A 26,397-nucleotide genomic window follows, 5' to 3' on the forward strand; every position below is an offset into this window, starting at 1 on the left:
TACAGAACAGATTTCATCAAAAATATATTTACAACCCACTACGATAAATATACAATTGTTTTTCAATGACATACGCTGATCTTCTACCAACCATTTTTAGTTAGCTTGACTTGTGTTTTGTTGGTAAAAAAAAAGCAACAACAACCCCCACCCCAGAGGTATTGTTACAGTCATGTCGGCGTTGCCGTTGCCATAGTCGTTGCCGTCCGCTAACAAAGTTATTGGTGTATTGTCTTTATACTTGGTCAAAACAACCCTTGGAGTAGACTACACTAACCTTGACCTTCATTCATAAAAGATCTAAATTTTGCTTGTTGTTTTGCTGTTTTTTGCTATTAGTGACTATAACTTTGTTATTTTTTGAATGGATTGTCTTCAAACGTGAACAAAATAATATGTTAGATTATACCTTCCTCTTCACGATAATCAGACAGACCTTGACCTTCTGTCATAAATGACCTTGAGATTAAAGGTCAAATTATTGAAATTTTCATTTAGTCCCTGTAACTGGCTATAACTTTGTTAGGTAGATATCTTCCTACAAAGTTTCAAGTTAATACCTTAAACTTACCTTTATAGTTCTCATGTTTTGTCCTGGACAATGTTCAAAGTGTAAAAATGAACAAAGGTCAATAACTCCAAAATTAGGCAAGGCAGAGTTATGATTCTTGTGCACTGCACTTCTACTCAATGAGATATATCTACAAAATTTAAAGATGGTATCTTGTACATTCTGAATTATGTCCCGGACAAAAAATCTGCAACAGACCTACCGACCGACCAACAGCTGACTCCAGTATACCCCCACAAACTTCATTTGTTGGGGGAGGGGGGCATAATAATCAAGCTAAAAACTGACTTCACAAACATGTTTTTATTCAGTCTGATTAATTACAAATAATGTTGATATACACAAATGCTAAAAGGTCCCACAAAGTGAACAGTTTATCATACACAATGATATTATGCTGAATCTTGAGATGTTCTATCTTAACATATATATAGAGGATATTGAATAAGTATAGGTTTAATACTAAATTTATTGAACGAGTTGAATAAAATCATATTATGCGAGCCTCATTCAATAAATTTAATATTGAATCTATACGAATATAATATTCTTTTTATCACATTTTCAAAATAAGAACGGTTAACAGTTAAAAAAGAGCCATTTTTTCTTTGATGCGCCTAAAGTGTAACACTAACATTAGTGCGCTTTAATGCTTTTTTTAATGCTGTGTTTGTTTACAAAGTAAATGATGTCAAATGTGATGTGATCAAAACAGTTAATAATAAACACTAACAAGTCATAAATTTTATCATATTTTCTTTTACATTAATAAATATAAGTCATTTGGTGAACAAGCGTGCATTTTCTTTGCCAAACTCAAAAGTTGTTTTATTTCTCCTATGTTAAAAAATTATGCCTATACATGTACGTACCAAAATGATACAGCGATAGAACAAAAATTTCAAAAATCAATTTTACACTAAATATATATCCCTTTATTAACAAACCATTTTTAATGAAAAGAATCATAATGATGTAACCTCAGATAAATAATTATAAAAACAAAAAAATATAACAAATCTTATCTATACTTTAGAAAGCTTTAGATTCTTTTTTTAAAATTTTTTTCCACCAAGATCAGTATTTGCCTTTCTCCTCATATTTGTAAATTTTCGTTACCATCATATTCAAAATTGAAAGTGTAGCTGAAAAAAAAATAAGATATTCGCAATTGTGGCCGAACCTATTTATTTAGGATAACTATGAATTCATTTAGAAATTGATTTGTGAATGAATATTTTGTGAAAATTAATCTAACTTGAATAAAACCATGTGGATAGTAATACAATAACAGTACTCAACAAAAATCTACAAGAAAACAGTTCAAATGAATAATATAGCCACCCCGAGTATATGTCCCTATATAGACTCTGTTTGTAATACCTATTACCTCCCTTTAGTTATAACTTAATTACCACCCTTGAGATACAAAAACCTAAAATCATATACATTTTATTTTTATATAGATCAGCTTGACCGATCAAAATGAAAAAAAAAATCAAAAGAATATAAAGAAATATGCTCAGAATTAACTCGAAAGTGTATTTAATTTATGCAATTCCTAGCCCCATTTGATTAATTAACAGCATTTAAATGCCTTATGTTTTTGGAATATTTTGCACAATTTACACGTTTATTCAGGAAAACCAGATAAAGCAAATGATCCGGTTAAGCGGCAGACAGCTGGAACAAACTTCTGCAAATTTGTCAGTTTTGATATTGAGAAGTTCAGTACCATCGGGAATTTCTTTAAAGATTGGGAAAATATAAGCATATTTGCCATTTGGAATGGGTCTGGTAATCTGACCTTTGGTGATACTAGGAAAAGGCATGTATAGTATATCCCCCCCCCACCCACACCAATTCCGCTCCAAAAGTGGTGGCATATAAACACTTATTTCACAGAATCAGTTTAGTGTAAGTAAATAAGTAAATGGATTTTATGATACAGTGAATATAATGAAAAAAGACTGAAAGAAAGGCAATGCAATGATGTTCAAGTACAAGAGTAAAACATTATACAATACACCGGTACATATATTAGGTGAGTCAAATATTTGGACCTTTGAAGCTAGATTTTGAGATATTTGAGTTTAGCGGGTCGAAATTCTCGCCTTTTGGAAACATTGCCCATACATAGAATAGCTCAAAATCTCAACAGAAAGTGCAATTAGTTGAACTTAATTTTCAAACAAATTAAAGTGAATTGGTCTATAATGGCAGGTCTGTAATTCAATGAATAATTATTACGTTGATAGTATTTAGTATTAGACATAACAAAAAAAAAACACACAAAAAAATTAAACATGTTGGCAATTGCGAGAAACATAACCCGAGATTATACATACATAAAGCAGATAATAAAATATTCAAGAGCAAAATATTATTATATATCATATAAATGTTCATTCTAAATTATAACTTTATCAACATTTTTATTTCAAGCAACATTTTATCAGAATATCCAAATGATACATTTCCATTGTTTTTATCATATATGAAATACTTGTAGAAAATGTGCCGACTATGGACCAATCCACTTTAATGCATATTATTCAATAATAAAGTCCATAATACATCATCTATTATCTATACAATACATAAGTGTACATCCAAAACCACAATAAGCGTGTAATAATAAAATCACAATTTTTTTTTTTTTTAAATCAAACAAAACAAAATTCTTTCATTTTTTACACAGAAATAAAAAAAACAACAAAACAATATAAAAAGAAAAAAAATTGATAAAAAAAGTTGAAATTAAATTTTATTTTGACAATAAAAAAACCCAACCCAACAGATTTTCGTAACTGTTTCATACATCAAAAGAGAAGTATTCCAGTTTTAAATCTAAGAAGAGTTTACTGTAAATGAACATTATTAAGCTTTTAAGTCACATTTGACAATGTGAAGGTCAAATGGCGACCTTCAAACTTTACGGGTCAAGGACGACTCTCATGTGACACTCTGTTATTAACATCTGACATGAGATAGCGTACAACCTTCAATAACCAGCTGGACATTTGACAAATGAAAGAATTCCAATCCTGAGACAGATTAAATTCACTGTGAGGGGGCAAGTGATTTGAAATAAACAATCTTAACAACTTGGCAACACGCCAAAGTCATTATACATTCTATATTAATAATGGTATGTAAATTGCATGTCCTTTAAAGACAAGTGGACTTTACTTGGAGGTTAATTTGTTATTTTTTTTTAAATGAAGGATTTCACAAAGAGTGGTCTTTATTTACAGGTAGATCTTAAATTATTTATTAGAAGTGGTCTTTATTAGAAGTGGTCTTTATTAGAAGTGTTCTTTATTACAAGTTTGACTGCATATTCTTTAACCGTAGCACTCCTGGCCCAGAAGTTATAAAGAAATTTTCCCCAAGCTCAAACTTAGATCTCAGGTTATTTGATTGGTCAAAAAACCAGCTCAGAATGTACACTGTCCAATGAAAATCCTGAGATTTGAGTCAAAACTCAGAAATAAAATTATAACCTGGAGGCCTGGATTTAAGCTATAGCACTTATATTGCATCGTCACTCACCCACATTCATTCAAAGTTAAAAATTTCATACATTCAGACGCTCATTAAAGATGTACTCGAAGAGTATTATGTCACATTAGTGCAGTAACAGGTTAACTCCTATTAATTTAAATAAGAATTTAACCCATTACAGCAATAAGGTGACAAACAATTCCTTAATATAGTCTTCAAAATATTTTTTTTTTGAAACCAATTTTTTTCCAGTTTTACTGACACTTTAAAAAAAGTCACAACACAGCTTTTCAGTTTAACTGAATGAGAAATTACCTATATACCACTAACAGATGGAGGCCAATCCTTGGTTCAATGGTGGCTAAGCCCAGCTTCTGCATTCTGGTGGAGGAAGAGCCTAGGTATTGCCCAACTTGTTTCCATCAAAAGCTTTCATGGATTCTTAATTTTCGTAATTTTTTTAAAAAGTACATTTTTTTTTCTGCATTTAATGCATAACAATAAAAGAGACAATGTCATGATTTGCCAAATAGATGAAATGTTAAGTTGTTTGATGAGATCTACAAGAAATCTACACATCAACATTTTTTCATAACATATAACATTTTCATAAGTTATCCACACAATAAGAAATTGTTAATTATAAGCCATTCTCATACAATGCGACCTGATTGGTTGGTTCAAAACAATAATTTACCAATCACAATCAAGTCCTTATGTCGTTATTTGTGACAGGTAATCAATTTTACATATTTTCACACTTGACTGTTTTTTTTTTTTAGAATCTTGGCTTTATATCAAGTCAGACTGGTACTCAAACTAATTTTAGACTGCTTTTGAAAATTTTGACTGTTTATCAAGTCAGACTGGAACAGAAACTTATTTTAGACTTGTTTTAAAAATCTAAGCTTTAAATAAAGTCAGTCTGTGGTACTCAAACTAATTTTAGACTGGTACTAAAATAAAATCTTAGTTTTAATACAAAATGCTAGTTCATGAATTTGAAAGTTTGTAAGCTAAAATCTAAATAACAATAAAACTTAATGAGTTATAAAGTAGTTTCAGCAGCTATAATTTTTTCTTTGGTTGTGTATCATCACCTCAGTGCAGTAACGGGCTAACTCTTTATGAATGATATAAGGTGCTTACCCGTTACTGCACTAAGTCAACTCAACTATAATCCTGAATAATAAGTTCCTATATAATATTTATCTACTTTTTCTATATGCCTAATAAACTTGTGTAACAATTCCAATAGATAATACTGTGTTCTAATGTTATAAGACACTGTGTAAAAAAATATATTATGCAATATGTATATGTATATTAACTAGAAAGATCCAGGCTTAACACAGCGTTATAAGACTCTGGGTATATATATATATATATGTGTGTGTATACTACAAAGTTTGAGGTGTCATTGTCCAAAAATTCTAATGTCCATTTAACATAGCTGCTATACTTGTCTGTCTATCTGTCCGTCTGTATACATGTATATGACTCTAGTTGTTCTCTGGACTGCTGGAACCATCTGATTCTCTCTTTCCCTGTAATTTAAACACAAATAAAATCTAATTAAGCGCTGTATGCTAAAAAATATAGATGTATATATATATTATGTGCCAACAATTTGGTTGTTTATTTTCATGGCTTATTCCTTTTCAAGTTATTGAGCAGATAATGATTTTACACTAAGTGTCATTGTGACCTTGACCTATGACCTCAAAGTCAATAGGGGTCATCTACTGGCAAAGGGCAATGTCCAAACCAAGTTTCACAAATCTTGGCTTATTCCTCTCAAGTCATTGAGCACACATTGATTTTCAATCAAGATTCACTTCAACCTTGATCCTGATCAAGTGCAGTAAGCCATTTTGAGTTCATCAGAACACAGTTCAGCCATTACATCGTTCTTGGGCAGGCTGTTAGCAGTTTACAGCAAGCAGTTTACCAGTACTAGATGCCTCCACTTTCTCCCTTTCATACATGCAACAGCAAAGGTACAGTGTGAATGACAGTAAAAGGATTTCATCATCAATCACAAAGCATCATCTGGGAATTGAACCCAGGTTGCCTGATTCACAGTCCAACACTCTACCTATTGAGCTACCTATAGAGCCTCCTTTAAAGTTTATGTGACAAACAGCCACACCCAGCACTCTTAACCACTCCTTACAGCCACACCCTCAGCTGATAGCCACACCCCTTATTATTAATTTTACATTTGAAAGCCCCACCCCTTTATAGCAATTTTAAATTTAAAACTTACAAACTTGCTCCAGAAAGTCACTTGACATCTATTTTTGTGACCTGTCTTCTCATCAAAAGTGTCACACTCATCAAATGGTGGTGAATACAAGTGCAAGGTGACGGCTTTGTCAGAATGACTTGGGTTCTCAACCCGATGAAGGCCTATCTCATCTGCAATAACAAAGAGATAACATTATACGATGCCATTAATTAAATATCCAGTCAGAGGTGTCACCATAGTCTTATGTAACGTAGGGATTGAAAACATACATGTATCTGCAAATGAAAGAGCTCTTAATGAAATCGAAAGCTGTTTGTTTATTTGTTCCATTTTTACACCGATTTCATTCAACACATTTTTGGTAATATTCTGGCAGTCCAACCATAGAGTTTTCCTGTATAACTAACCAGTAATAAATTGCCAATTTCTCCCCAATGGATCAGCTACTTATCTCAGATGATTTTGATTTCAGTGGAGAGAGACAAATGACCATTAGACTCAATGTTTGTGATCAACTGTCACACAGAGTTATTTCCTCTCGCTTTGATGATCAAACCACAACCCCTACATTCCAAATACGATGCTCTCGTTACTGAGGTCAAAGTGGGCAGATCAAAAAAGTGTTCTGCATCATTCACTGTATATTTCAAATTCAAACGAGCCGTGCCATGACAAAACCAACATAATGGGTTTGCGACCAGCATGGATCCAGACCAGCCTGCGCATCCGTGCAGTCTGATCAGGATCCATGCTGTTCGCTTACCAACCCTATTACAAGTAGAATAACTGATAGCGAACAGCATGGATCCTGATCAGACTGTGCGGATTCGCAGGCTGGTCTGGATCCATGCTGGTCGCAAACACACTATGTTGGTTTTGTCGTGACGCGGCTCAAATTCATTTTAAATTCGGCTTCAACACAGTTGTAGGCCATCTGGTTCTTGTCATATTTTATTATCTCAAATTTTAACGGATTGACAGACGGACAGACAACACCATATACCATAACACATCAGAAGATCTTTGGGTGTATAAAAGCATCCAACAATGTTAAAATATAAGCTTTCATTTAAATTTGACTATTTATTTACAATATTCAGGCTTACCAAAACCTGAGGCATATTTTTGCATCATTCAAAGTATATCTCATATTCAAATTTCTTTATTTTACGAGTACAAACTATGGCTCACCACAGATGTAGGCGACCTCGTTCTTCTTATGCATGGCCACCCGTTGCACAGTCATTTCTTTCTCAGGGTCAGATTCTGACGGCCAATCAAACTGCTGCTCTTGAACCTGTCCATCCAATATCTATAAATAGAACGTAAAGATTACTTAACCCTGTCCATCCAATATCTATAAATAGAACCTTAAAGATTACTTAACCCTGTCCGTGCTAAACATGGCATTGTCCATTTTTTTCAAATAGACTTGTCTATTCCTTTTTAAAGAACTTGTCTATTTTTCTTTCTGGACAAAACTATTTATTGTATTTCTCCCTTTTAAATATTTTGACAATATCAATTATGATACTGCAGTTACCAACTAACCAAGATCTGTGATGAGACCCCAATGGCAAATTTTAGACAAAATGTGTCTGAAAGAGAGTTGGAAAATTTATTGTTGTAACTGGCTCAGATTATAAACTTGATTGGGAGCTTGGACTGTGTTTTGATATAAGTTACGGTACTTACACGCCAAATATAAAACACTGAAATCCTTATATAGTTACATGTATTCTGTCAAAACCAATAATTTCACTTAAAAATTGCCTAAATAGGGGAATAACTTGATTAATTATGAGTTGATTACATCGAAAATACAACTTTACCTAGGTTATATATATTATATAAATCCTTCAAAAGTTATGCTAATGAAACCAACCATCTCAGGATTGAAAGACAAATGGACATGTGACAGATTCATCAAGAAAATGTGAACCATTCTATATTTATCATTACATTTCTAAGCATCTAAGTGACTCAGACTTAAAGAGTAAAACCAGTCTACCTTCATGAAGCAATGAGCATTTGCATGACTATGAATGCTGGAACCCTGGGCCTCATTCCAACAGAGAATCATCAAGTTGAACTTTCCATTTCCATCATTTACCAGATTCCTTGTGTATCTGAAATATACAAATAACAAAATTAAAGATTAGTTGATAGAAAAATTTCCTTTTTCTTTTTAAACAAACATTAATCATACAATTAAAAACATATGTATGACAATGCGTTGAATGTGACTGCCTTACTGTGCCAACAGTATTTTGTTGTCACAGGAAGAGAAAAATGTGCAGCTTGAACGGGACTCAAACTCGGGACTCTCTGATACCGTTCCATGGCTCTACCAACTGAAATATCCAGCCGCTTACACAAAGTCTCCTTTAAAGAGTGAACAGTTTAAAACCGTTAACATCGTTTTTTAAACTGTAGAATAAAAGTTGGAGAGAAACAGGGAAGAAAATGTCATAACATTTTAACTGCAGTTTAAAGTTAAATGTTCTATATTCTATGCTCAAGCAGCCATCATTTTGAAAAGTTAAAATCCATTTTTTTTTTTTTTCATAATTATTCATTATCTAAAGCAAAAACCAAGGATCCTTGAAAAATTTAAGCAAATAAATTTTTCTAAGGGAGAGAATACTTGTATTCAAATTTTAAGTTTTTAATCACAGTTACTTCCCCTTTTTGTTTTAAATTACAATCCATAACTTGAAACAGAGCCACAGCTCTGCTGGACAACACTCAACTTTTAAAACTTGTTAACGCCGCCATGACTGTAACAATACCTAACTATAGTAATTATTTTATTTGAACAACTTCACCCTAGCCAGTAAAAGCATTCCTTGACAGATTATATATTATTGACTTTCACAGTGGTCTGGGAGGAGATGTTGTTTAAAGAATTGTGGACGGATGGACAAACCCAGGATGGTGAATGATGCCAATAGTTGACCTTGAGCATGACGTGTTCTTGTGAGCTAAGATGAAAAGAATGTATTTCTGCATTGACAATTCATCACAATTTTGCAACGCACAACATGAAACGAAAGTACAACATTTATGAACAATAAATACCCGGAACAGCTCATTTCTAATTTATCTGAAACTTAAAAGTCATCTTTGCACTAATAAACACTGCACGTCAATAATATACTGAATACTAATATCCTGCCAAAATATGTGAAACTTCACTGATATACATGTAAATATAATTTCCTTGAACGTAATAAAAATTCCAGTATGATTTGTTGCCAAAAATAAGAAGACCGCGATGACAAGCAAATACTGACTTGATTACAACAGCTTTGATTGGAAATCCAACAACTCAAACTTTAAAAATGCGGAAAATTGACTTAAATATAAATAATTGTGGTTTATAGTAGGGAATACACTCTGAAGGGATGTAATGGGGATATAATGTAATATCGAATCTTTTTTGTTCTTGCTGTCCGTTCCGTTGAACGAGTGTCAAAGTGAAGAGCGATCAGGACAAAATTAAAAATTTCTGGAAGATAAACTATCAAACAAAGCAAATACTTTAAATCCTTTGGGAGGACATAAAAATATTGATAAGAATTCATTAAAGGTAATAAAACTCAAAGAACCCATTTCTGCATTGACAATTTTTTAATAAATTTTTTTAAGTCAACACATGAAAGGGAAAACTACATAAATATTTTGACCTACGTGTATATCATTTTTAGAAATATTTGTAAATAAAAAAACCCAAACAGCTCATTTCTTTTTTATTGGAAATATAAAACTCGATCAGTCTTTCTGATTTCTTGCCAAAATATATGCAAATCAATATAATTCCTTTGAAAGAAATAAAAATTCCAGTATGCTACCACGTCATATATTAATTAAAATCTGTATCAAGTATTTATTATCACGCAAGTTAAAATTTTTGCGAAATGTAAAAATCTTTCACTAAGGTATGGGCAAGAACTTAACAAAATTTAATACTGAATAAATCCACAAGAAAACCTCAAGGTGCATAAGTACATATGCTGACCAACATTCTTGTAAACTTTCAGGCCTATAGGTCAAATACTTTTTGAGCTATGCATGAACAAGTTGAAAGTTGCAAATTTATACTAAGTCAAGGGCAATAACTCTTATAAAACTGGGGAAAAAATCCACATGCAGAACCTAAGGTGCACAACTTCACAGTGATGTTGATCATTATTCCTGTTAAGCTGGTTGATTCTAACTTTAGCATTCAAAGAACGCATCACACAACATAATGAAACAGTTTTTACTGAGTCAAGGGTAATAACTCTGGAAATACTGGATACAAAATGTCTGACACAAACTATCAGAGACGGCAAATACTTTAACTCTTTGGGGGACATGAAAATATTGATAAGAATTCATAACAGGCAATAAAAACCAAAGAACCGGGCATTTCTGCATTGACAATTTTTAACAGTTTTTTTAAGTCGTAACATGAAACAAAAGTAAATAGATATATTGACCTATATCATTTTACAGAAATGTTTGTAAATAGTAACCCAAACAGCTCATTTCTGATTTAGTGGAAACATAAAACTCAGCGCCAAAATATTTGAAACTAACAATTCGCTGAAAAATATAATTCCTTTGAAAGAAATAGATATTACAGTACGATTTAAAACTTCATAGTGTCGCCAAAAATAAAAAGATCAATGAATCAAATAAAAACCATACTTGAAAGTCAATATTGTCAATAATTTTTGGGGTAGTTTGTGTTATTTGGGTTTTATTTGATTTATTTTATGATTGTTTAAAGTGATCTTAAGTTTTAATTTTCATTTGGAAAAACAATTCTGTGTTGTTTCAAATTAAGTATTTCAGTAATTCAATCTTTCAAAAATGCATCACGTTACTGAAAAGTCTTCTTTAAAATAGCGTTGCAAGAGCTATTTATAATGCGTCAATGACGTTCATTTTTAAAATTAGAAGATCGTGAAAGGATTCAACCGCTTTACTAATTTACATATAGAGAGCAGACCTGTAAATAAGAGGTATCAAGGGGTATCCTTATTGTTTATGTATTAAATCGTCAACAAATTTCATTTCTACCTTAATTCTTTTAAATTTGACAATTATACGAAACGATTTATGTAAAAAAAAAACATATTTAACCTTTATAAGAAAAATTAAAGGTCACTTTAAGGACTCTACTGCCTGTGGCCAGAATGAAGAATGAAAAAAGCTTTATAGAATGAGTTTATTCAAATAGATTAAGCCCCTAATACGTTCGAGTGGAATGGAAAATACAAAAATGTATTTATGATTAATTTTTCATAATTTGTATTATCCTAGTTCTGGCCTCCAAAACTTTATAAGCCGCTCTTTAACATTTTTGTTTTTCATCTGATGCGGCATTAAAGTTTTGGATTAGACCCGTTACGAAACCTAACCAGAATAACATTAGTTGATTTATTCTTGTTTTTCACTTGCAAATACACTTGACCGAATCAATTCTTGTGCATTTTACGATAAAACAATTATTTTAATATCATTCTATACCAATTAAAGTATCAAAATATTAATACCGTCATTAAAATGCCTATTTAACTGTAAAACATCAATTTACGCCGACTACAGTCGGCCATGACATTCAGGTGCCACGCGAGACCTCGTTTGACGTCATTCGCGGGAACAGATTTGAATAGAGTCGTGTACTATATTTAGAACATTTTGTTGACATGATTTCAATATTTTTATTCAAGATAATGTTTTTATTTATTTTCATAAATTTTTCAGTACTTTAAATATGATTTTATTGAATATAAAAGTCCAGTAAATCACCTTTTTTCAATATCTTTAAAAAAAGTAATGTATAAAAAATATTGGAGGCACATGGGTTCATAAAGGTCAATCTCGTAATCACGTGGTCAAACATTTTTGGCAATATGGCGGCCAAGTGCCGAAATTTTTTACCTGTCGGAAACTATTTAGTAGTTTATGTCCTAATAAGATTTTATTTGTCCATCCTTGGCTTATCAACAGATTATATATAGTTTTATCAAGGTATGCTTCACTTTACTTCATGGCATGTTCGATGAATAAATACGAGCGTGTCAGATTCCTGGCACGATTATTGGTGGACTTTCCCTACGGGGTTATCTTCAGCGTTCACGTCATGTCATAGTATATAAACGGGTACGCTGAAGACCTTAAGCTAGTATTATCCCCATCAATCAGTACTTTCTAGAACTTTGATTTTATCTTCCGACTTGGAAATCAAACATTTCAAACTGTCACTCCAAAAGTTTTTTTAAAAAAAAGGCTACAAATTCTCAATGTGGAAAATGACTTTTATTTATAATTTTTTGGGGTTATAACAGGGACTTGCCACTCTGAAGGGATGTAATGTAATATCAAATCTTTTTGTTCTTATTGTTGTCGAGGTGTAGATCAATCAGGACAAAATTTCTGACCAACAAACCGACTTATAATCACACACAGAATTCGTACTTTAATAGGGAACATAAAAATATTGATAAGAATTCATTACATGTCATAAAAATCAAAGAACCATTTCTGCACTGACAGTTTTTAATAATTTTTGTAAGTATTAAACAACATGAAACGAAAAGTACCTGAATCTCATTTTTTAGAAATGCAAGTAAAAACACAAACAGCTCATTTCTTATATATCTGAAACTTGTACCTTGTAAGTGAACAACATTGATTGCTGATTTCCTGCCAAAGTATGCGAAACTAACATTTCACTAATATAAATACAATTTCTTTGAACAAAGTAAAAATTTCAGTATGATTTCATACTTCATCATCCTGTTGCTAAAAATAAAAAGACGTCAACGACAAGCTATGAAAGAAACTTCCTTAAACTAAGTCTATGAAATGTTTTGTTTATGCCATTCCCAATATCATACATATCATATATACTTACTACAGGTAAACTATAGTTATTAAATAATTCAACCGAATGTGCCCACTGGGGGAGTGTCACTATACTGCTCTCTGATTGGTTAAAAACTGGAAGACGTGCAGGGAATATATTTTTCAAAATCTAAATCATGTTATACTTAATTATTTTTGGGGAAAAAAATTCTAATATTTAAATGAAACATATTCCTGCATGTAATTGAAAGTCTATCATATATCTATGTACAAAAAGTGCAGATTTTCACTTTTGTCAGGTATTAATCAAGATCTAGATTATTTAATATTATATCTACTATATTGTAATAGGAAATTTCCATGACATCATGAAGTAATTTTGAAGTCAGACTCCTTTTGTTAACCAATGAAAAACAACTTTTGTTGAAAAAATTAATGGTGTATGGATACCAGCATTCAATAAATTAACTCAACCATTGTGAATATTTATAACAATGTGTCCTAAATATGATATTATGTGAAAATAAAACTGTACTAGCATGACTATTAATACATTAACATCATAAATATTATAGTAGTCATTAACATTTAATATTGTGAAAAATTTCACAATGAAAACCAAGATTACAAGTGTTACAGGGCTACTGTTAAGTTCCAAAATTTAATGGTAGTCAGAGTCGAGAGACTGCAAAAGGTCTGACATTTGAAGTCATATTATATATAAGTTATATAATCAAAGAAGGAAAAGCATTGTAAACTGGAAGTCACATGCCAAAATCAAGGTGTAAATGAGTCCCAAACTTCTACTTATGGAAGCCCAGATGTAACCTACAGTAACTGTTATAACATTTTGAAAAAAAAAATTTGATAAATACTGGAAATAAGCCTTCTTGACCGACAGATAAACTACAGTATTCAATATATTTTGTAACAGGGGTTTACATATATATAAAAAAAAAATACATGTAATTAAATTCATTCAGAAACTTTGACATTATTCTTTTACTTGTCCTTGACCTCAATGATATCAATTCTGTTCAAAACCTTCCCTAAATTTCAACTATTGGTTTAACTCCAGCTTCAAGGACTCCAACAATTGACTGAGTCTCTCTTTAAATGTTTTATGAAATAAATGCATGGAATCAGTCATGAACTTCATATAGTGCTCTCAGTTGCAATTAAACTGCTTCAGCCAAACCACATTTATTTTAGATACTTTAAAGCAGCATGCCTCTAGATTCATGCTGATTTTCATGAATATTTCATGAAAACATATAACTAAGTAAAATATTTTGTGAAGTGGACCAAAAAAGTAATTTCACATTGAAAACAGTACTTACAATCCATGTAAATTACCCCCCAAAAACTTTGGAAATTCAGATTTTTCTAACATCTACAAACATATCCATAAATCTGTCCAAAGATTAAAGAGAGAACATCTAAAATAAATAAAGCCAATTCATTAAACAAACTAAATGACCTTGAATTCAGAGCTGAACCTAAAAAATGGATTGAGAAAGAAGACATAATGGACAATTTAAAATCAATCAAAATAAATTCCAGCTTTCAAACTATGACAAATTATTATAATTATTTCGTTGAGTACAGTTAAGTCACAAAGTTAGAAGGTTATAACAGTCCTTTAATGTTTAAACTTTCCAGCCAAGAAATAAATCTGCATATTGGCTTCTTAAGGCCAGCATGCATTTCCATTTAGTCTAAGGCTGGCATGCTCTGTTGCTTTTGGCTACCTTTAAAGTTTTCCACTATTATATGATTATCCCCAAAATTGATAATGGACAAAATCCAAAAATTGAAGCTGGAAAAGCCCATTTTAAGAAATCAGTGGGAATATTAGTCATATATATATTAGCAATCATATACATGTTTAATCCATATTTTTATCAATTTTCAAAAAAGAAAATTCCTCAAAATTTCCTATCATTATAGACAGGTCTTTAAGAATGCTCAAATTCATTGAATTACTTTTTATACATTATATAAATAATATCGATCTAAATATAAGTTTCCAAAATTAATGTATCAAAGAAAATCGCTTTGTCAGCAAGAAATATACTTTTGAACTTTTGAAAGTAAAATATTTACAGTTTACATTGTAACTCTTATATGACTTTAAATAAAAACTATAATATTTGTTTAGCTAAATGTTATCAACACTGATAAAGTTCAACCTTAGAGTTGTTTAAAAAAGGGCCATCAAGAAAACGTTTTGGCAGGTGTTTGTAAGTTAAGTACCAAATAAAATACAGGATAAATTCGGGTTATTTCTCACTCGCCTTGACACAGATATTTGGGTCATGTTCCCAAGGCCAAAAATCGTTGTTTCCCCCCCCCCCCAATCCCCCCCGATGACAAATAAATACAATAAGTAAAATTATTGTCGTTTTATTACGTTTAACTGCACTGTGCCAACCTTGTATTCCAAATTGTTATATTTTTATTGCTCTTGAGTGAAACATAACATGAGTTTTTTTAATTAATTTACAAATCAAATAAAGAATTAAAACTTTTGACTATCATCAAATCAAAAAAAAGAAAGTCTGCTTTATTCTTTAAACATGAAGCTATAAAGTTCTGGTATTTTAACTTCAAACACTATAAAAGCTATACATTTGTATCTTCGTTATAGTAAGTATTCTTTTCTTATATTTTGTAATCTACAGGCAAAGATATTGTATAAGTGGATATAAAAATAGCAAAATTCCAGACATTTTGGGCAAGATTTTATTTATGCCAAAGAAAATTTTTAGCTATTTTTGTATTCACGAAATTCATCAATATTTCTGCATGGCTTATTTTACCTGTTATAAAGTTCACTGTATAAAGTTGTTATACATTTTTAATAGTCTTTGCAGTCAAGAGTATATATAGTTTAATGGAAATTTCCATCATAAAATAATGTATGTTTACATCTAACAACTCCATTTTATAGTGCTTCTCGTTTTCACTCTAATACTATGCGAGGGGTAGTGCAGCGCTCTTTTACTCTTGAAGCAGCACGCCACCAGATTGATGCTGATTTTCATGAAAAATCAGCTATTTCTCTCACATTACATGGCAATTATTACTTGAAGCTTGAATTTTTTTACTTTTTCTAAATCTAAGTGCTTGATTTTATTGAAATATTTTGGCTAATCTGGAGGCATGTAGCTTTGAAAGGTAGTGAAACAACAGTCAGGATATGACTTTTATAAGATTGCATCTCTGAAATTTGTTACAGTAGCATGCCTTGGGTTTTACATAGCACCAACACAGTATAGGGCATATGGTGACTTTCCAGCTTAACTAGTGGAGGAAGACCTCAGGTGCCCTTCCATACATTATTTCAGGCACGAAAGGGCACCTGAGTTAAACTGTAACAGACGTTCCATAAGCTAGCTTGATAGCTTCCTCAGATGAAAGAATCCAAAGACCCTGTTGGTACTCGAACTCACAGCAGTGAGGGCAAGTGGTTTGAAGTCAACGACCTTAACCACTTGGCCACAGACACCTCAGCATGACATCTTTAAGACTCAAAAACTCAAACAGAATAATGCATTTATTACATTATATTATATTGCTGAATATGTGTAAATTGGACTTTTCAAGTGTACATTTTTTGGGACTGTGCATTATCAGTTTTGGAGATATCAAGATGAAAAATCTAAAGTTGGGTCAGCCAATATCAGAGCCTTTTAAGTAAGACTGCACGGATGTGTAGGGTGGCCTTGATCTAATACTAGTGACAAAGCCTTTAAATTACCTCTTTCATTTAAAAAAAAAAAAAAAAAAAATTCGGTTGGGTTTATCTAACGTTGCACCAACACAGTAAATGTCACATGGCGACTTTTCAGCTTTACTGCTGGAGGAAGAGCTCAAGTGCCCCTCTGTGCATTACACATTACTTCAGGCATAAACAAGAACCCAAGTAGAACCATCAACGTTCTGTAAGTTTTAAAGCTGGTTATTGCTTTCTCGCATGAAAGAATAATCATCTCTCTTAGTCCCGGCAGAGAATTATTTATACAAACAGTATTAATAATTTATCATTTTCTGTTAAAATTATATTATGAGGTTATTATACATTGTTGTGTACTGTACTGAATTCTACTGGATGAGTACACAGCTGTTAAACCTATATTGGGTCTAGTCCGATATAGGTTTTGCAGCTGTGTATGAGTCAAATAAAATCAGTATTGTTTTCAGAATAAGATCTTTCTGTTGCAATATCATTTGAGTTACTTCTTCTGAGATCTGACATATGTAAAGTATCGTAATTCTGGCAGATTGTAATAATTTTAATGTACATGTAGCTTGGAACATATTACTTTATCTTTAGTTAATTTGAACAATGAAACACTTCTGACCTAGTTTATGTTTCATAAAAAATATGCAAGAATATATGGGTGTAAATGCTTTAAAGATCTCATTTACAAAATTATTTGTCATATTTCGTTATATTCTTTCACACTAGGATGAACACAACATAATTCTAATTAGAGAAGACATACATGTACATCTTGCATCAATTACATAATTCTCAGGTATATACATGTATATAATTAATTATGATATTATAAATATTTATCAGACCAAATAGCAGCTTGCCTAAAATCAAACTAAATTGTTTTCTATATAAAATTAACAAAATATTTTTATTTATAAATTTCAGACTAAATATGGAGAGAAAATGGTCAGCTTTTTTTCCTCAAAAATAATTTTCTTTTAAAGAATTTAACTGATTGTACAATTATCATCTTAAAGCAGTTTTGCTGATAGATGTAAAACAGTTTCTTTTACATGCATTGAATGTTTCTATTTGATCAATTTGCAGTCTTAAGTAACATGTCGTGTTCTTAAACTTGAATTTTTTTTTTTGTAGGCTAAAAGCCTACATGATATTAAGGATTAAAAAAGAAATCATAAAACTGCAGAGTTGAAAATATCGGACTTCTGAAATGTATGACAAAATTTTTAAAGAAAAAAAAAAAAAGAATAAACAAAAGAAAAGTGACCCTGGGATTACAGTAGCACAGTTTTTACAACCTTGACTCTATAAAGATACATGTAACCTAATGGGTTTTTTTTTTATATAAAACCTTTGTCAGCAATTACCCGACTGAATACATACTAAAGTCTTGTATCGAACAAAATAAGCAATGCAGATATAGGGCAAAAAATAAGAATGCCGCTGCAATCAATAGCTTATTTTATCAAAGTGCTGAAAGCACTGGATCATCATCGCAGCAGCGGAATAAATGCTGTCAAAAAAGGATCAAACACCAGTCATGTTGCACCAAGAAATTCTATATTTAACAAAGGGCAGTAAAATTCTATGCCTGAGTTTTAAATTGGAACATAAAATGCTTTCAACATATTCCGACATAATGTGTGTGCTTTATATGATTAAATCTTGTACTATTTGTTGAGATGTAATTCTGAGTTGGGGTCACTTTTCGATTGTAGGCGTCTAATGTGTAGATGACATAGCTCTTAACGTGCCTGATATGCGATAAATGTCTGATTTTGCAGTATTTATCGCCATATTTCAACTGCTTTACCAATGTAGTAAGGGCTTAAATTTTGAAAATTTAGACCTCTTTTTTTGGTAATTTACATGGATTATATTAGTTCCGTATGCAATGCATAATTTACTTTCTTGCTTCACTTCACAATATTTTACTTTTAAATTCATCTTAAACATGCTGTTTTAAAATTTCGATAATTTTGTAATTGAGCTAGTGTTTTAATTACAAACATATTTTGTGTAACTATGGATTCATGCATATAAATTAACAGAATAATGAATGCTCCATTAATTTTAAAAGCTCTGTAAAATTCAAATGAACACCATGCCTCCCAGGAATCCTTGACTGGTGGCCTTGACCTTTGACCCTGTGACTTGTTAGCAGGTGCTCCCTTTACAAGGACTTCAACAAGCTCCGTTAGCAAGAGTGGCAGACAGAGCTCATCAAAGTGCATAATTATGCACCAATTAAGTTTGTAAACATGGTACAAATTTTGCGTTATATATAAGTCATGGAAGAGTTAAGTTAGAAATACTAGACCAAACACATTTTGATCATGCAATCTATTGATTCTTAGGCATAAAAAGACAAATTGATTTTGCAATATTAAAAATTAATAAACACTTTTATTTAGAAATGCTTGAAAGGTTAATGTTAAAACGCATTTAAGTCTTAACACTTTTAACAAACAATTATAAAATGAAGTAAACATTTTCACTGGCACATTGCCTACAACTCATGGGGATTGCATTCATTTAAATTTTATAAGAATTCAAACCATAAAGGTGCTCGTACACTTACAAGGGTTTTAATACTTAAACTAGTGAAAATATAATTATGTTTGTATACATGTACTTTAATAATTGAAAATTAAAGAAAATACATCAGTATAAGCAGGGTTGCATGTCTTTAAAACTTTTCAAAGATGTTGAATTTGAGATGGCCATATTTCATTTTATTACACATATAACAAAAGAGTGTTTTTCTACCTTATGCAGCAGTACATAATGTTTTTGGGACAGCCATTTTGGCTCACAGCTATCACCTTATATAATATGACCCCCCTTTGGGACAGTAATGTTGTGCTGCATTAAATTGTTCAAACCTGAAAAAAATCGGTTAAAACTGCATTGAACCTTTCAAAGCTGCATTGAATTGTTCAAACTGCATATAGAATCGGTCAAACCTGCATCAAATCTGTCAAATCTGCATTGAATTGGTCGAAGCTGCATTGAATTGGTCAAAGATGCATTGAATTGGTCAAAGATGCATGGAATTGGTCATGTACAAAGTTTTATCCAAATGGTCAAAGTTGCTACTCCTCTTTACTTTGTAGCACAAAGCCACATTCAGGCGATAGATAAAGATTTTTTTTCCAAACAAACATCGTTAAGGCCATATTGCAACTTTCAAATTTTAAGTTCATGAAGACCATATTATTATATGCCCCTTGGTGCAATTAATTTCAAGCAAAACTGGTATCACATAGATTAATTAAAGACAGAATTTTGGGGATCTGTACCAGAAGTGGTGAAGAAACAATTAATGAATTCATGTCCTGAAGCCCTAAACATATTTCTGATAATTCTATATAAGAAAGTGTAACAAACAATTTAAGTTTGACTTAAAAAAATCAGGTTAATGGAGGTCATAAATTTTCTGTCAGGCATAGTTCAAGTTTTTTACGCATTAATTAAATGTACAAAAGTACTAATCACTTACAATGATTAATGAAAAGAATTTTTTTATACATGTATTACATGTTAAGTATAGAACATTTAAGATGAATGAAAATTCCCAGCTTTGTGTCCATACCAAGTAAAATTCTCCCTTGAATCAAATAATTGAGCTGCGTCACGACAAAACCAACATAATGGGTTTGCGACCAGCATGGATCCAGACTAGCCTGCGTATCCCCACAGTCTGATCAGGATCCATGTTGTTCGCTTACCAACCCTATTACAAGTACAGGAACTGATAGCGAACAGCATGGATCCTGATCAGACTGCGCGGATGCGCAGGCTGGTCCGGATCCATGCTGGTCGCAAACCCATTATGCTGGTTTTGTCGTGACGCGGCTCATATTAGTAACACTGGTTGGAATACAAAACATCTCAAAATAGGCAACGTTTTCACCTTGCACTGACGACAGTAACAGAATGAGAGGAAGGTTCTTAATTCATAGTTCAACATACCGGTAAGCAAATTATGCTCAGGTGAGCTAATGAAAATGAAATGCACTCTAGGGTCAGAAAAACAGTGCAAATTTAGAAAACATTGATGAAAAAAAACAATCTTTAGATCCTATTGTGTGATAAAAAAAAATAAACAAGAAAAAATTGAAACAAATCAACTTTTCCTTTAAGTTATACAGTATATGTCTACAAGGCATATTTATATAGTAAATGTATAATACTACGTTTTCTTTCCTAGAAAGCTGAAAAAATAATTTATTACCAATTATTAATTATTCAAACCTTTATTAACAGAGTTTCTCAACCAAAGCAGATATATGTACATTTGTATTTTTAAAAAGCATATATTTTCACCTTATGAACTTTCTGAAAATTTGGGTTGGTGCACTTTTAACTGACCTAAATTTCATTCATACCTTTCAAAAAAATTTCATTTCATTTTTGTGTTACTAAAAAACATCTCGGTTAATCCTGCATTTAACAAGTAACACGGTTACATTGTATCTGTTATCTATGAAAGTACCTGTTCAATTTATTTTCAGCTTATTTTGTTGGCTGTTCTTGACCCATATCTTTATTCTAACTTCTTTTAAAATATCAGTAGAATCTTCAAAATATTAATAAATTAAATATATTGTTTTTGTATTACATTACATGTACAGACAGCATGATGTTTAATATCCAATTAAGTTTGTATTTCAGCCAATACATGAGGGTCAAACAGGTTTTTTTCCCTTCAATGGCAGGGGCCAATTAAGGGGCCTGGGCAGCTTCCCAAAATAAAAATTCTTTACAAACATGCAGTTTTTCCCAAATTGAATTTACCCCAAGTTTTTTTTCCCCTTTTGCAAAATAACCCATATAATTTTCTCCAAAAATTAAGGGCAGGGCTGCTTCCCCAACCTATGAAAAAAGGCCCTATCAAAGTAAAGCCTCTTGATGGAAGATTATGATAATCTTACATTTACAGTCATCACAGATATTGTTCTGGCTCAAGCCTAAATAGGCAAGACAGATGAGTTTTTCCAGCACATATACAAACAACAAGACAGTCTGTGACTGATATTAGTACTAGTTTTTTTCTTTCTTAAAACCTCTAGTGGTGGTACACAGCTGTCACATTGTAAATATGTTGATTTTTTTATGTACATGTATATTCATTCCGGTCAAGATATCTACTAATCTTTCAGAAAACAGAAACATATGTCCCTGTCCCACATTCATCAAATTCAATATATTATTATTTCAAGCATAAAATATTATTATTAAACCTCAAAATTGTTACCGTTTTCTTTTTTCAAAAGCTTTTTATTTTTGGTGCCCTGTTATATAACGCACTAGCTATCTCAGTTTTTTCCGCATTTTTTGCAATTAGTGCAGCTATAGTGATTTAATATTTTGTATACAACACCACTTTTGCTACACTATAAATCTTAAATTACACATTCTGACACTACTTTCTTCAGGCAATAACATGTTCTTAATTGATTATTACAACATTATAAAACACGCATAAAATTATGTCCTCCCCGAAGAAGGAAAAACAGTAATTTCTTTGGCAGAATGTGCCTCAATATATAAAGGAAACATACATGTCATGAAGTTAAACAATTGGAGACGGTCAATATTTGCAAATTTTCAAATCATTACCATGAACCATAGCATTAAGGAAAATAGCTTAGTTCCAAGTATTTTATGTCCAAATGGCACAATAAGGTAGAATTAATTTTATTACAGCAAAAATATTTCTTTTAGAAAAATTATAATCATAGGGGCCTGTAGTAGTGTGACTTTTGTCAGATCAAGGAACTGAATTACTGCTACTGCGTAAATATGTTACAATATCTTATTCCGTCACAAATCATCAAACAGTCATCACACATTAATCACATGTTTTAGGTCACTAATGATAAAGCCATTAGTGGGTTTAAATCTGCTACATAATCAGGTACAAATCTTACATTAGCACTAGTTTCTCAACCTTAAAGTCATAATTTATCAACTTTTATAATGGATTCAGAATTCATTTTAAATTGATAAAATCCAAAAATTAAGCTGTCTTTAAAATGTTTAAGAAACATCAAAGCAAAGATACAAACAGAGCTGAAAGTTAACTATCAAAATATCATTTGTCCACCCAGATATATAGGATGATCTTGGTCTTTTTTAAATATAAACGATGCTTAAATTTGATAAAAGAAAATATTGATAATTGCTACACAGTCTCTTTGTAAATATAAAATAAACATGTTTTGACTTCACATAAAGTGCATGTAGATAATGTTTTGTTTAAAATTCTAAAACAAGGTCTCTAGGTGATCACAATATGAATATATCATTAAAAACAAATGGCAGTTTTTGTTTTTTTAAAAAAAGGACACATTTTACTTGACTTGACTTTTCATGTAACAGGGAATGTAGCTTCTCACACTGTGAAACATAGCTTGTACATTCTTTAATTTAAATTAGACATATTTAGTGAGAATTTCATAGAGTAAAGATAGATAAGTACTGGCTTATGCTCCGGACAAGCTTAAGGGGATGCCGACAATGACGCCGACAACAAAAGTAACCCCTATTATGTCGCCTTTTTCAAGGCGACACAATAAAGTGTTTGCCGATAATTAAAGGGACTCCACTGAGATTTTTTGACATGATGGGACTGAAAATATTTTTTCCATTTAAATGTACCATTTGATGTAAGTTTAGACCACCATCTTCGTGCAAAATTTCAAATTATTTGCGCACTTCGTTTTTCCAGAAAAATTATTCAATATTCAAAAAAAAAAATGATCAAAAATAAAATGCGTTTTAACGTTTTTTACCCAAATCGATCAGGAAAAAAAAGTATAAAAATACGATTTTCAATTTATTTCAAAATATATTTCTTAACTATCTTTACATATATTTCTGTTTAAAGTGCCCCAGCTAATTTATGTAAGAAATTCAAATGTTATGTTTTTAGGCTTTTAAACCTCAGTGGAGTCCCTTTAAAGAAACAATGAAATTCTCTATCAGACATACATGCATATATATAAATGTCCCAGACATAAAACCATGATAACCTTAAACTGGTGCAAGACAGTTTTAACTTTTAAGTGATATGTATTCTTTTCTAATCTTTTATCTTTAAATTGATAAATATAAAATAAATGCAGGCATAATTATCAAAAATCATATCCAGGGATTTTTTTTTATTTTGCAAAAGCAAGTTTCAGAATAATATTCTGAAAGGTCTCTCTTTTTTATGAGAATATATAAAAAATGAATAAAAGGGGGGAAAATACATTCTTGTAGGGGGAGAAAGGTGCAGTATTTCAGCTCGAAAAATTGTGAATTAAGAGTCCTGAACCAGAAAAAAAAAAAAAAAAAAAAAAAAAAAAAAAAAGAAGAAGAAAAAAATATTGAAGCATTGATATCAATAAACAATTCTGCATCTACCCCCCAAAAATTATAATCCACTGGTGTGATTTAACATGCAGTATGTGATGATGTTTTCCAAAGTAAAGAAATTAAGATATCAATTTAACAAATTAATTGTATTTGTTTCATTTTAATTAAACTGTCATTATTTTTTTAGAGAATTCACTGATTCCCTACTGCAGATAATAAGAGAATTTATAACAAAACAAAAGAAAAAGAAAAGAAAAAAAATAAGAGAAGAAAAAAACTTTAAAAGATTACATTGTAATTACTAATTAAATCATTTTTTTCATGCCAACTTGTATGCCTGTTTTTTCTCCTTTTTTTCTTTCTTTTAAATATTTCACCAACATGTTATGAATAATTGGACAACCTGTATTAGGTATCTCATTATCTGTCAAGCATGAATATTCAAAGCTCCCTGTGTAAATATTATCTAAAATAAATTACAACACATTTCTAGATTTCTTCAAAATAACAGAATGGACAATATGTACAGTAAATGACAAAAAAATACCTGTGAACATCCCACTTAGCATACTTCTTCCATTCTTTGTAATTGCTTTTATACATGCCCATGTATGATTTTACAAAGTCCACATTTACTTTATCATAGGCAAATATTTTATGAAGGCCCTCTATAAGGTCATCAAGTGTAGCTGGGGGCTTCAGTGATTTAAGAGCTGAATGACCACTCTCGTGTGTTTCCATATCATCCGTGTCCCCACAATGATGTAAGTTATCCGAACACGCCATATCCGAATATTTGAATTTTGATGCGTTTGTATCGGAACAACAGTGCTTTACTGATTCCATAATTTGAGTGACTAGTTTATATATTCTAACCTAAATTATTTTTAGCGACAGCAGCAAATATTTTTAGCGACAACAGCACGTTCTGCGTAATTCATACAACTGTTTACCAAAATAACTGTTTATTTCCCTGAAACAATTCACCGACAAATGTGTAACCTTTCGAGGTCAAGGTTAGATTTAACTGGCTGAGTTCGATTGGAACTATTTAACGCATTTCACTGTGTCTAACAGTTGTAGAATTTTGCAGCTGGGAAAACGTTATTATATTATCAAGCATTTTTTGTTTTAATTTTCAAAATGACCTGTAACATTCTGGAGGGAAAATTATGTATGAGTATTTTGTATGGAAGTCAAAATACTACTTTGTTTACATTGTGCTACCTTTCCCACACATTACTGCACATTCAGCGCAAATTTCTTCAGTTATTAAACATCTAATATGCTCTAAATCCATTATTAAAATATTATTTAACAAATATTTGACATTTCTAAAGAATTAACAATATATTGTTTTCTAAGAAATAATGTGCCTTTAAGGCCATATTGATTTTGCACCATTTCTCAAGATTATTTAAATGATGTTGAAGTTTTACTTCTACTTTTGATCTATTTTCTCTTGACTCGTAAAGAGTAGAATCGTCTGCGTATAAATCAATTTTTATATCATTACCAATGAAAGCTATGTCATTTATGTATATTAGAAATGATAAAGGTCCAAATATTGAATATTGAACTACATATTATAAAATAGATGTTATTGTTTTGTTTTTATTCAGGGAATCTGTATATATGTTTCACATTGTTCGATAAGTGTTTGTATGCTCAAATGTAATGGTCCATGAACCTTTCATCATGTTTTTGTTAATCTTTTTTAAATTCTTTGTAGTTTTAATCACATGCATGTAATATGCCATGATTAAATAAATAAAATCGTAGTTCTTGTTACCTTCCACTCTCACACTTTTTTGTCGAACTAATTAAAGGCTCTACTACAGTTATATAAGTGAAGAATGAACAAATTTATGTAAAGTATAATATTAATTGTTACAGTGTTATTTACTGTTATTGTAGATGAAAGACATGTATTGAATACATTTAATTAAAAAAAAAAAATTTAATTAATGATGTGCATTAAAATGTTTGGAACATTTACTATTGTAATTCTTAAAAATCGTTTGGAGGTTACAAAAGGTAATTTGTTTTAGCTGTTGTCAATGGTGAGTTGTTGTGGTAACTCATGGTCTG

The 26,397-nt window shown here is 31.2% G+C and overlaps 1 protein-coding gene across 1 annotated transcript; it reads right to left on the reverse strand.

Annotated features, from left to right (window-relative positions):
- Positions 1-859: 859 nt before the first annotated feature.
- On the reverse strand, positions 860-25,303 carry LOC132712695 (cysteine dioxygenase type 1-like). Its single transcript, XM_060695109.1, has 5 exons — positions 24,854-25,303; positions 8,341-8,458; positions 7,521-7,641; positions 6,348-6,499; positions 860-5,625 (listed from the first exon to the last, which is right to left on the reverse strand). The coding sequence occupies exons 1-5, from the start codon at positions 25,150-25,152 to the stop codon at positions 5,581-5,583; spliced, it is 735 nt and encodes a 244-aa protein (XP_060551092.1). The 5' UTR covers positions 25,153-25,303; the 3' UTR covers positions 860-5,580.
- Between the last annotated feature and the right edge of the window lie 1,094 nt (positions 25,304-26,397).

The sequence above is a fragment of the Ruditapes philippinarum genome, unplaced genomic scaffold, assembly GCF_026571515.1.
Source record: "Ruditapes philippinarum isolate M1 unplaced genomic scaffold, ASM2657151v2 ctg2479_1_1_1_1, whole genome shotgun sequence".
Classification (NCBI taxonomy): Eukaryota; Metazoa; Mollusca; class Bivalvia; order Venerida; family Veneridae; genus Ruditapes; species Ruditapes philippinarum.